Here is a 12,786-nt window from a genome sequence, read left to right on the forward strand (position 1 = left end):
AAATGCCATAGCATAAGGCCACGGGCCAAGTGCTGGAAAATGGGATTTGATCAATCTAATGGCCAGCATGGACACGATGAGCCGTAGGTCCTCTTCCCGTGCTATAAAAACTATTACTCTACTAGATATTTCACAATTCAAGCGGATGTGGTGTAATTGAAGTTCTCCTTAATGTATGAGTGACACTAGCTTTTATTTCTTTTCCTCCACCCCCAAATGTCAAAATGCTCAAGAAAAATAATTTCATATCAACCTTGCTTCCAGGTGTTGAAAATGCAGATCTGGGACTTCTTCCATCCGCTGGAGACCTTGCTTCTGGTGAGCTATCAGTAGCTGAAACAGAACTTGATAAGGAACTGACAGGTGACTCGCTGCTTTCATTTGTATGTGGCCCAGTTCCTTCCACTTGCACTATGCCCTTTTCTAGACTCCTAGTCCAGCATGACTTGTCAGCCAATATATCTTTTAACACCACAACTGGCACTCTGCCTTTGAACACACTGTTCGCAATAGGGCTATCACTTGCAATTTGTTGTCCTGTAATTGCTTTACTTTCCCTGCTACTCTGTCCAGGTGAATTTTTAGAATTTACTTCTTGACTTACACTAAGCTTCAGGCTATCCAACCAGTTACATTTTCTTTCAGAATCAGCTTTTGTTTTCTTACTCAGATCTTTAGCAGAAGCCAGCATTTTTAAACCTGTGGTGCCTATGCTGTGCAAGACTTCATTGCTAGAATCGCATGTCAAGTCAATTGTGGAATGGAGTTCACTACTGTGCATCTTAACCGTAGGATTATTCTTCTGAATGGAAAGCAAGAAATCATCAAGAGGTCCTTTCCCATTCACAAGTTTAGAGGGAGCCAGATCACCATCTACTGCTTCAGAATTTCCAGTTTGGTCATCCAAGTTTATTTTGCAGTCATTTTCAACATCTTCGACAGATGCAATCAGTTTGACTGTAGCTAGTTGTGCTGGTGCACTGGTAGAAATTTTTGTCCGCTTGGCATCAGTAGTCTCTTCATTTTCTGACTTTGGTACAGGGTTGAGCCGTTTGAAAGGCAATCGTGCTACAATATAAGCATAAACAAAGTTCCTCCGTTAAGTTGATATCAAAACAAGAAGCAATTTCAACATATTAAACAAAAAATAAATCAGCATTGGGTCTTTCAATTTCCTCAATTCCTCCAGTGCAGGGATTAACCACTCGTGCTTAAGTATGGACTTTATAACCAGCAGAAATTCAAAAGTTTCATTAGTTACCCTGAACAGTATTGTTGCAGACTGCCGGCCACAAGGCCATAACACGGCAGTTAATTTGCTTTTAAATGACAGGAGGTAATAATGGTTTGGACATCAGTAAAACAACATGCCTTTTTAATGCAATCTTTACATGTACAGTTAAGCAGGCAAATAGGTCAGCATTTCCAAAAATACAGCAATCCCTCATTATTATACTAGCGTCTCCATGCAATTTGCATCCTGCGGTTGGCTGCTACTACCCAGATTGGCTCAGCGTAGATCAAAGATGGATAAATGCCATATTGAATGGATACACCAAATAAAGCCAATAATTTGAATAGATGAACAAAAAAGTAGCGCAGTTTAAAACAAATGGTATGCAGTGATCAGAAATGTAGTGCCAAGAACTCACTTCCTGGGGCCATAAATAATTCATATTGCATAATGAAGAGATTGAAGTAGTTTGCAGCATACAAGTCAACTTTGAAGCCTCCAAATTATTATTATTTTTTTTTTTTTTTAAAGTGGGCATCAATTATACATAGTTTAAAATGTAAACTGGTGTTAGGTGGTCACCATTTGAAATGTGAAAAAAGTGGCAATTCAAATTAAGTCAAAAAAATGTTTTACTGAAATGAATTAAGACTGTAAGAATACCTTTAATCCACAACTTGCTCTATCCATCCATTTGAATTTGATATTTCAATGTTTTTGAACAATCTGATGGCAGTTCATGTGTGAATTGCATCCCATAATTTGATGGCAAAACATTAAGAGGAGCAACACGGATTTCTATTTTCTCTGAAGGCTTTTTCTCCATCAGTCTTCCACCCGTTGCAAAAACGGTCCTCGAATATTACTGAAGGTACACATCCAAAGATTGAACGACAGACGTCAGACCCACTCATATAAACACAATGTGGCTGTTATTCCTTTGCAGGTAAATCTGGATGTCATTGGTCATATAGGTTATGAACATGTCCCACATGAACTGCATTATGCATTTCACATGTTACCATGATCCACAAGTTCACGTTATCCTTTCTATATCGCCAATCTCATGGACATGTGTAAAGTTTTCCACAGGGAACTTGTTCAGCATGGTTTTATGTTTGAAAGTAATCATAGGCCTCAATTTTGTGCAGTCAGCCATGCAGATTGGTGCCACAGTATATCGAATTTTCTCATGTCCTGCGGTTTTCACCAGAACTGTTTGAATCTTTCCACTCCACAGCTTGGGTGCTGGGCATTTTGAAATTTATGGGCATTCATCCAAGTTTCCAATGGGACATAATGGGAACTGATGTTTTTGCTTTCTGATGAAGTCGCTGGAAATTGGTAATTTTGGCATGGAGGTCTTTTGGTCGTCTGAGTGATCTTGATCTTCTTCCATAACTCTAGACATTTTTGTTCCATGAAGGGCTACACAATCTAGTTGCTACTCTGAAACCTTTGCTGGACTCTGTTTAATTTGGTCCACTTAAGTGCTTATACACTCATTGCATATCTGGTGATGATGTTCGCATTCTGATGACTTTAGGACACATCCCAATCCATGCTTCTCAAGATCAAGCCAGTGGCTGGCCCCTATTCTCATGGCAGATGTGTTCTTGGGCATCTCTGGGGTGGATGGCCGTTTCTTCCATTCTCATGCTAGTTTATCCACCATTACTGAATTCCTTCGCTGCAGCACAGTTATTTGACAAGTTAGCAAACTTTACAACAACAATTAGCTTGAAACCGGTTTTGTACATCATTCTTCTTGCCAGAGGACCTATTTCTGTTTGTCAGTTACCATGTGCAACTCTACCCTGTGGAGGAAAGTCTTAAACTCCCACACATCATCTTGGTCTGTAACACCAGCTTGGTCCCATACGATGACTTCCAAGATGAGCAAAGTATGTATTTTGGAGGTGAAAATTTCAGGGTGACTCCAAAATAAGTTTAGCATTCCTTAGCAGAAAAGCCGCATCAACTTATACACAGCGCATCAGTCTAAAAATTTATTTTGGCACAAAAAAATGGAATTGCCCTGTTTCTTGGGTCGACTTACATGCTGCAATCTACGGTAATTTTACCAATGACACAAAATTCTGAAGATTTACTGTCTCTTAATGAAAGTAGAAGATACAAGATCAATTTGCTTTGCAGAATTTCATTTATTCAGACATCAAAACTGTTCTTTACATGCACTGCAGTTACATCCCAAATTCGTCCAGGCAATATTACAAAATGCAACTGAATTATTCTTAAGACATGGGAGAGGAAAATCCTCAACAATTTTTAGACGTGCATACGGAAACAGCAAGTTCATATTTCTCATCAGCAACAAAATCCTTCATGGATAACCTTTTGTTGCTTGGTCCCAGACAGATTCATGCTGATCTGCAGCTCCACTGCTTCAACAGCAGTATTTCACCCAAAGTCACCATTCTTCAGAAGTGAGCTTTGAGAAGGTTTGGAGACCACTGGAGCATCACAGCAGAGTACGATACTGCATTCAGTTAGTGTCCACACGAGCACTTTATACTATGCTGGATCGTCAATAGATGGAGCACGAGGGTGGTCAACTTTGTCCTAATAAGAAGATTTTAGGGGGGCAAGGTGGCTAACACTGCTGCTTCACGGCATCGAAGGCCTGGGTTCGATCCCTGTCCCGGGCCACTGTCCACGTGGAGTTCTCCCCATGTCTGTGTGGGTCTCACCCCCACAAACCAAAGATGTGCAGGGTAGGTGGATTGGCTACGCTAACATTGCCCCCTAATTAGAAAAATCAAAAGTTTGAACAGTCAAGATTTTAAAGTATTAAATCATAAAAATTGGCTAAAGGCACATTCAGCTGTGCTGGGGTCCATTTAGTACTGGTGCCATCTTGACCATGCCCTCCTGCAGAGGCAACTTGTTTTCCATAAAAAGCAATGAATGCTCCTTAACATCAGCACGGTGTCTCTGCATATAAAAATGTACAACTAGTGCAAGGACGCAGGAGATTTTCACAGTAATGAGGCTTAGGGGAGGGGATGGAGAAATAAAGCCACAAACTAGACTTCCAAACAAAGCACCACTTTGGCAAAGGATTTCATTTCAGAAAATCATTCAAGTGTGCAACTAGATGAAAGAATAGGGGTAAAGTTTAACCGTGGGAGACATTTATGGTCTAGGCTAAAATGTAGCTTAAGTTTTAGACACCTGAAAGGAGCATGCTGTGACCCATTATATCACAATCAAGAAATGCAACATATTGATACCCAAGAACTAGTTACCTTGGACCAGTCTCTTTGCTGGAGTGACTGCTTTCAACTTGCACTCCTCCATTACTGCAAAGAAAATGAAAAAAGTTATTCGCAGAAAGAAATTGGGGAAAAAAGTAGAAAACCAAACAATTTTTGAAAAATAAATAATGTCACTCTAATGTCTTCCAACATATGCCCCAAATGATTATTCACTTCATTATTTCTAATTCTATTAAAAGCAAAAACTGTAATACCACAACATTAAACTGCCAAAACATTGTACTAGGTAATGCGTTCAAAGACAAACACTAAATATGTATATATTTTTAAAAGGCGCACAAATTATTAGTTTTATCCAATTTTATTTGTCCCACATATCAGGCAAAAAAAAGACAAAACCAGCATAGTCGCCTGAACTTGAGCAGCTAATTCAGTTATTTTTTTGCCTTATTGGCAACCAATTGTTATCCTAGCCGCAAAGTTTGCCTAAACTCTTTAAATGATGATGCATTCAAGAAAATTAGATTGTAAGTTACAAGGATACAATCAACCATACTCATTGGATGTGTTAAACAACTGAATTAATCAAGAACATAATATGGGAATTTAGTGCAAAAGAAACTGCATCAGATCTTTTGCATTGGCTAACTTTGAACTAAGAGCAAATTGGATAAAGCTCAGAAAGCAAAGATTTCACTGGATAAATGTTGAAAATTGATCATTATGATCCTAGAGATAAATATTCTTCATAATATCTTGCAGAGGAATGCTCCACCACTATCCAGACTAAGTCACTGCACATCCTACATTTACAAGAAATTAGTGCAGCAATGCTCCTGTTTGGAGTGCTTCCTCCAACACGTACTGGAAAGTTCAGATGTGGTTATCAAGTAAACAAAACACACCCCAAGTGTTGTGCCCTTCATAGTTGAGTAACTGCTATCACTCTCAATGTTGGAAGATGAATCGGCAGCAATTGGAAGGATGCCAGGAACTATCAAACTGTAAACCAGCATGGGCAGCAGTGGCGAGCACTGGTGCCTCACTGCGCTGAAGTCCCAGGTTCGATCCCGGCTCTGGGTCACTGTCCGTGTGGAGTTTGCACATTCGCCCAGTGTTTGCGTGGTTTTCGCCCCCCACAACCAAAAAGATGCAGGGTAGGTGGATTGGCTATGTTAAATTGCCCCTTAATTGGAAAAAATGAATTGGTACAAATTTATTTCATAAAAACTCTATAACCAGCATGAGCAGTGTATGAAATGGTCATTTTCGTGATCAGTGGTGGAGTCATTTCACTTTCCACAGTATAGACTCCAGGTGTGCAGCCTACCTAGACATTTGTAAAGGTAGCTCTGAAGGCCACAAGAATTAGGAGATGGCCGCCATTCAAAATAGTGTCTATCATTGCCCTCAGCTTCCCATTTCTCTCCCAGTCCCTCAATTGCCTGCAAGGCCAAAAGTCTCAGTCTTAACTTAATTCAATCACACAAAATTCATAACCCTCTGGAGCAGGGAATTCCAAATATTCACAATCCTTTGAGTGAAGAAAGATCTCATCCAAGTTATAAATGATCAGTCCCTTGCTTCAAGGGACTTGCCCTGAGGTTCTAGATTCCCCAGCCAGAGAAAACAATCTCATTATCTACCTCTACCAATCAGGTCCTGCATAAACAACTTGAGGAAGATAAGCAGTAGGACCTCTATCCAGCACTTTCAAGGCCAGACCATGGGATTTTAGCTGCATTACTTTATTTGGTCGAAATCAAATTACAGAATTGAATATTTGAACTCAACTCTCTGTCTGGGGTGTTGGCGAAGGGATTTTTACAAAACCCCACAAATCTCCATTCCATCCAAATATGTACTGCAATGACATCCACTCAACTGTGATACAAACACTGAAAGATTATGGCCAATGTAGCAAATAATATAAAAATCTATTAACTGGAGAATCAAACCTAGGATTTCAGTTTTAACAATGGCTTTCGTAAATTTTCAATTGAGTGCAAATCATGAATCTTTTCAGCCTAGTGACTTTAAAAAACACCCTGCTGTGTACGATGCTAAGTATAACACAAGCACAAAAGCCCCTCGAATCTTTGTGAAGCATAATCTGAGGTATTGCATCACGGAATGTTGCTTGGGCATGTCCACTCAACTTATGACAAAAATGCATTCAACAATATAAACCAGTACAAAAATAAATTGACCTACTTCAGAGACTACCTCCAAGGCATGCAGTTATACTGCAAGAATTGTTGAACTTCTGGCAACCCAGAAGGTAGTTTAAAAATCTTTAAAGAGCCAAGACTGAAAACACACCTCCAATTGATCTGCGGTTGATTATGACAGGTCACTCAATTCTTTGCGAATCCCCAGCATACAATGAAAGGGAGGTTGAACATCAAAATTGCACTGTCCAGGTTATTGGGCAAGCCGCAACATGGTTATGAGAAAAGGGATGGAGGGCAGAAATATCCTCACACAGCCATCACCAAAAACTGGTCCTCATCTATAAATTACTTCATCCTGGATGAACAATGGCACAGTATGCCCTGCACTAATACACTAGTGCTGCCACCAAATTTAAAAGGAAGAAGTGCATCCCATTGAGAAGTTTTAAATCTCAGCTGACTAGTAAAAGAAAGCTACAATTAATGGCAGCTTGGGGGTGAAGCTTCAATAGTTCCCAAGTGGTGTGAGTAAAAATAAAATTCAACGATTAACATAGCTATTGATAGAAGGAAATATATCCCTTCAAGTACCCTCATGCTAATCTATAATAATATCCTTAATCAGTTTCAGACAGCAGCAAAATGACAATTCTATCAATCCAACTGCAAACACTTTCTCCACATCCGTAATCTAACATATTAACATTCAGTTGGTACACCCCATCCATTACTTTATTAACCTCTTCTAGTAGATATTAAAATTCCGTAACAATTATCTGCACATGCAACAGCCTTGCAAAAGATGTTGCAATCCAGAATAATTAATGGCACCACAAATGGTTTATTTCTCAAATTTCTAGAGTTCCCATCTTAAATAACATTGCTGTGAGGAAAGCATTAAGCCATTTATGGTAGTGGGGATGCACACAATCTTCCACCAGCAAATTTCAGACACCCAACTGGGTTGGCATGCGACAACAAAAAACAAAATACTCAGTACTATTCCACAATTATCTGCCGAAACACAGCAGTCTAAAACCATTCAAGACAGCTGTCATTTAGGAAGTACAGTTTTGTTTTTGTAACTACATTCACTGTTTCCTCCTTGCCAAAGCATACATCACAGCCCCCAACTCTAATTCTAGCACAAGTCTTGGAAGCAAGTCACCAAAGTCGAATGAAAAATTAGGCAAAATACAAACTTGAAAATAACCAGCGAGGACCTGTTTTAAAGGTGATGACTGATTTCACAAAACACAGTTCTGCGATTGTGGGGGTCACTAGGATCTAGAACATAGAACACATAGTGTAGGAGGCCATTCGGCCCATCCAGTCTGCACCAACCCACAAACTCTCACTTCCACCCTATCCCCGTAACCCAATAACCCCATCTAAACTTTTTTGGACACGAAGGGCAATTTAGCATAGCCAATCCACCCTAACCTGCAAGTCGTTGGACTGTGGGAGGAAACTGGAGCACCCGGGAGGAAATCCACAGACATAGGGAGAATGTGCAGACTCTGCACAGACAGTGGCCCAGCGGGGAATCGAACCTGGGACCCTGCCGCTGTGAAGTCACAGTGCTAGCCACTTGTGCTACCGTGCTGCCCTAAATATATATATATCTCTACAATATAATTAGTTAGCACCTTATGATTAAGCAATGGAATGGATAACACGGATGTTAAGCAATGTGATTTCAATGAACAAGCATCCACAAAAGGTTAAAATCCTCCCAAGGAGTTGCTACACTTTTTTGATAGCAATACAGTAGCATGCACTCACGTATTACTATGGGTTTATTCTACAAGGTGGTTCAATTTTGGCAATCATATTTACGCAGTTCAATTCTATTCCTTGTAAAATGTGATATGACTTTTTAAATAGACTGAATTCCCACGTATGTTAACTGAGGCAGAAAATTATTTGAAGCACTCATTTCACTTAAATTGAAACATTGAACGATGGATGGATGGGAAAGAAAAAATTGGGGTGTTGGGGAGAAAGCGAGAAGACACATTGGAAAAAAAAATCGGATCACAGAAGACAAAAAAGAAATGACCCCAAAGAAAAGTCAACCATAAAATGAAGTCGCAAAACAAAAGTGATCAAAAACTTCAGAACCCCATCTGAAACAGAGTAGGATTCACACCGCTGAGATTTTCTATAAACTAAGTCAAAAAAAGGTAGATCTTTATATTTGAAACATAAACATCTTTTGGCGATTCATCTGCCCTGGATGTAACTCCATTTGGTTCAAGGATCCTCTGCCTCTCCCGCCTTTCAGCAGCTGAGTGAAGGGGGTCAGGGGGGCCGACATAGGCAGCAAACTTCCTGTCAGCGTCTGAAAATGTGGGGTTTAATCGAAAAAGAAAATAGCACTGAGAGTTTGTTCCCGCAGTTCGGCCGGCGCTCGCTCCCTCCCTCGGTCTGACAGCGTGGACCCGCTGCCTTGTCAGTGCCGGCTGCCCCGCACTCTTGAGCCGGGGCCTTGCGGCCGGCTCCGAGCCTTCTTCCCCCCCCCCAAAAAAAAAACTCACCTCTGTTCCCTCTCAGCGCGGCGGCCGCCTGCTGCTGCCCTGGGCTCGGGGTCTGCAGCATCTTTCACTCCCACCCTCCCGCAGTCAGGTCAGAAGGGCCCCCAGTGCCGCCGGCTCGGAGTGTGGAAGTGGGCAGGCTGTAGACGGGCCGCAAGGCGCTGCTCTCTCTTTCCCCCCCTCCCCCCAAACCAGCAGCCACCTCTTCCTGGGCTGCCAGCCGCCGCTCCCGCTCCTTCCCCTCCCCCACGGCCACCCGCCGCTCGTATTTGGCGGGAACCCACGCGAGCCGGCACCACCTCCTACCTCATTGGCTGCCACGCACCACGTGGCCCACCGCTTCAAAATAACAGACGCTCATCCCCTCTTTTTTTTTTGAATCTGAGTCGTTTTGAAGCATCGCAGCTCACTAACGACTTGATGCGAAGCCGAAAAGATTCAAATAGGATTCGGAAAGAAAAATCTGTTCAAAGGTCCAGCCCGCTTCCCGCCAGCCGTCCTCTGATTGGTCACTGGGGCGAGGTCCGATTGACCAATCGGTTGGCCGACTGGAAATGATTGACAGCTTTTACTGGGCATCTTCAGGGCTGACAACCAAAAGGTAAGATAGTCTCAGAGCAAATTGAATGCTGGGGAGTTGCTGAAGGCAGAGCTTGAAAGCTGACATGTAGATAATTTTTTATTAAAAATCTGTGACATCTTGAGAAATATTGCCCTCTTTCAAAGAAAAATGTCTTGAGGGAGAGCCCAAAATCAAAAAAGTTGCAGATTGCAACATTGTTCAAAGCAGGAAACCGCCCCCCCCCCCCCCCCCCCACACACACACACCACAGAACTCAGCCTCAACTATGATTTCCATGATTAATAATCCTGTATTTCTTTTCCAAATGCTAATCCATGTAAAACAACGAGACAAAATGCTGGAATCACTCAGGTCAGGCAGCATACGTGGCGAGTTAATGAGCTGGATTCTCTGGTCCCCCAGCTCTGTGTTTTATCAACGGCCCACGTTTGCTGGCGGTGGGATTCTCTACTCCCGCTGCTTGTCAATGGGATTTCCCATTGAAGCCACCCCATGCAGCTGGGAAACTGGAGGGTGGGGGTGAGATGCTGGCTGGAAAACAGAATCCCAATAGCTGGACAATTCCAGCCCATGTTTCAAGTTGATGACCTTTCCATCAGCACTCATCCAGTTTGGTTTTCAACCATGACATGTCTTTCTGTTCTATCACCATCACCGCTAATCAGTTATAAAATCCCTTTACTTGGGAAAAAAAAAGTTGCATAAACTTCTGATTTTCAGTTGATACCTTAATATTAAACTGTGGCCCTATTTCTCAATTCAATTTCTCAGGAGAAGCAGTGGCAGAGTGGTATTGTCGCTGGACTAGTAATCCTGAATGGTGCGCTGGAGACCTGGGTTCAAATCTTGCCATGGCAAATGGTGAATTTGAATTCAATAAAAAAATCTGGGATTAAGAGTGACCATGAAACGATTGTCGTAAAAAAACATCTGGTTCGCTAATGACCTTTAAGGAAGGAAATCTACCATCCTTACCTGGTCTGGTCCAGACCGTCAGGAATGGACAATAAATGCTGACCCAGCCAGTGACGCCTACATCGAATGAATAAAAACAATTTTTTTGTGTCAAACAGAAGAACATTCCTGGATTTCATATCATTGAAAATCTTAAAACTTTGCAGAAAGTCTCAAAAATGTCTGTGCTAACTTGACTGCAAAAAGGTCGTCGAAATGCTTTAATGTTATGTCTTTAATATAGAAAAATAATAGTTTAAAATGCAGTATGAACTCAAAAACGGGGGCAGCTTGTTAAACATTGAAATAACAGCAAAATAATTAGAATGAACAGCAGTTATAATAATAATCTGTATTGTCACAAGTAGGCTTACATTAAGTAATGTAATGAAGTTACTGTGAAAAACCCCTAGTCGCCATATTCCGGTGCCTGTTCGGGTACACAGAGGGAGAATTCAGAATGTCCAAATTACCTAACAGCACGTCTTTGGGGAGTTGTCGGAGGAAACCGGAACATCCGGAGGAAATCCACGCAGACACGGGGAGAACGTGCAGACTCCACACACACAGTGAGCAAAGCCGGGAATCGAACCTGGGACCCTGGAGCTGTGAAGCAACAGTGCGAACCACTGTGCTACCATGCTGCCGTTAAATACGAATATACACAGATAACAACAAAAACAACTAAAGACATCACAGCACTTACTGATGACATCAGCAATTGATGTAAATAAGAAAATACATAATAATCAGTCCATAACACTTCTCTCCCCTTGAATTTTAATCCACCGTAAAAACAGAAATACGAGCAGCACGGTGGTGCAATGGGTTAGCCTTGTTGCCTCACGGCGCCGAGGTCCCAGGTTCAATCCCGGCTCTGGGTCACTGTCCGTGTGGAGTTTGCACAATCTCCGTGTTTGCGTGCGTTTCACCCCCACAACCCAAAAGATGTGCAGGCTAGGTGAATTGGCCATGCTAATTGCCCCTGAATTGGAAAAATTTAATTGGGTATTCTAAATTTATAAAAATACAGAAATACAATGAAACTAATGCCTTAATTACACATCAATCTTCAGGAACTTTGCAACTATGCTGGAATCTGTGCAGCAACACTGGTGACTCCATCAACTCCTCCTCCACTTTGCCTTTCATAGCATAGGGCACTGTCCTCAGTTGAAAAAGTGGGCAGAGCCTGATGATTCATGAACACTAACCATAAGGCCCTGCAATGTACCCACCTCATCTTTGAAAACCTCAGTGTATTTCTGAATGACATACTCACTTTTGTGTGCTTTATCTCACAAGGGCGGCACGGTAGCACAGTGGTTAGCACTGTTGCTTCACAATGCCAGGGTCCCAGGTTCAATTTCCGGCTTGGGTCACTGTCTGTGAACTGTTGCACGTTCTCCCCATGTCTGCGTGGGTTTCCTCCCACAAGTCCTGAAAGACGTGCTGTTAGGTAATTTGTACATTCTGAATTCTCCCTCAGTGTACCCGAACGGGCACTGGTGTGGCGACTAGGGGATTTTCACAGTAACTTCATTGTAGTGCTAATGTAAGCCTACTTGTGACAATAATGAAGATTCGAAGGATTATTATAGATCATAAGACATGATCACTTCCAGTGACGGCGGGTGGGAGGCAGCCGCACACTGGAGGGTTCCCGCTCGGAAATAGAATTTTCGGGGATTTTACACCCGGTCCCAGGTGAAATGGAATCTGAAAAACTTGTAAGAAGACAGTGAGGAGAAATGTCCAAGTTTGGGAAAAAGCATCCGTGAAAAAGGGGGCTAATGAAAGTCCGCCGGTGAGTGGAATTGTCAGCGCGGGAACTGTAAGGAAAGCGGAGGCTGGGGCACCAGGGGAGGCCGCATTGCTCACAGGAGAAGAAATGACTACGGTGATGGCCGTGGAACTTGAAAAACAGTTCACAAAGCACATGGAAGCGATGAAGGAGGAGATGGGGGCGGTATTGAAAGTGCTGGTGGAGGAGGCGATTGCCCCGGTGAGGGTGGCGGTATCAAGCTCAGCGGTAGAGGTGTGGGAGCAAGGTGAGACACTGAAG

The 12,786-nt window shown here is 42.3% G+C and overlaps 1 protein-coding gene across 4 annotated transcripts in view; it reads right to left on the reverse strand.

Moving 5' to 3' along the window:
• chaf1a (chromatin assembly factor 1, subunit A (p150)) overlaps positions 1 to 9,570 on the reverse strand; it is a 66,870-nt gene extending 57,300 nt beyond the window's left edge. Inside the window, exons 1-3 of one of the 4 annotated variants that reach the window (XM_072482732.1) lie at positions 9,491 to 9,570; positions 4,504 to 4,557; positions 254 to 1,068 (exon numbers count right to left, since the gene is read on the reverse strand). In XM_072482732.1, the coding sequence (XP_072338833.1) occupies positions 254 to 1,068; positions 4,504 to 4,555 (867 nt within the window). In that variant the 5' untranslated portion in view covers positions 4,556 to 4,557; positions 9,491 to 9,570. Of the gene's footprint in view, positions 1 to 253; positions 1,069 to 4,503; positions 4,558 to 5,378; positions 5,513 to 9,187; positions 9,381 to 9,490 lie in introns of those variants that run through there. The other 3 variants (XM_072482730.1, XM_072482729.1, XM_072482731.1) reach the window with 3 other exon arrangements.
• Positions 9,571 to 12,786: the final 3,216 nt, after the last annotated feature.

This window comes from Scyliorhinus torazame, chromosome 18 (assembly GCF_047496885.1).
Source record: "Scyliorhinus torazame isolate Kashiwa2021f chromosome 18, sScyTor2.1, whole genome shotgun sequence".
NCBI classification, from domain to species: domain Eukaryota; kingdom Metazoa; phylum Chordata; class Chondrichthyes; order Carcharhiniformes; family Scyliorhinidae; genus Scyliorhinus; species Scyliorhinus torazame.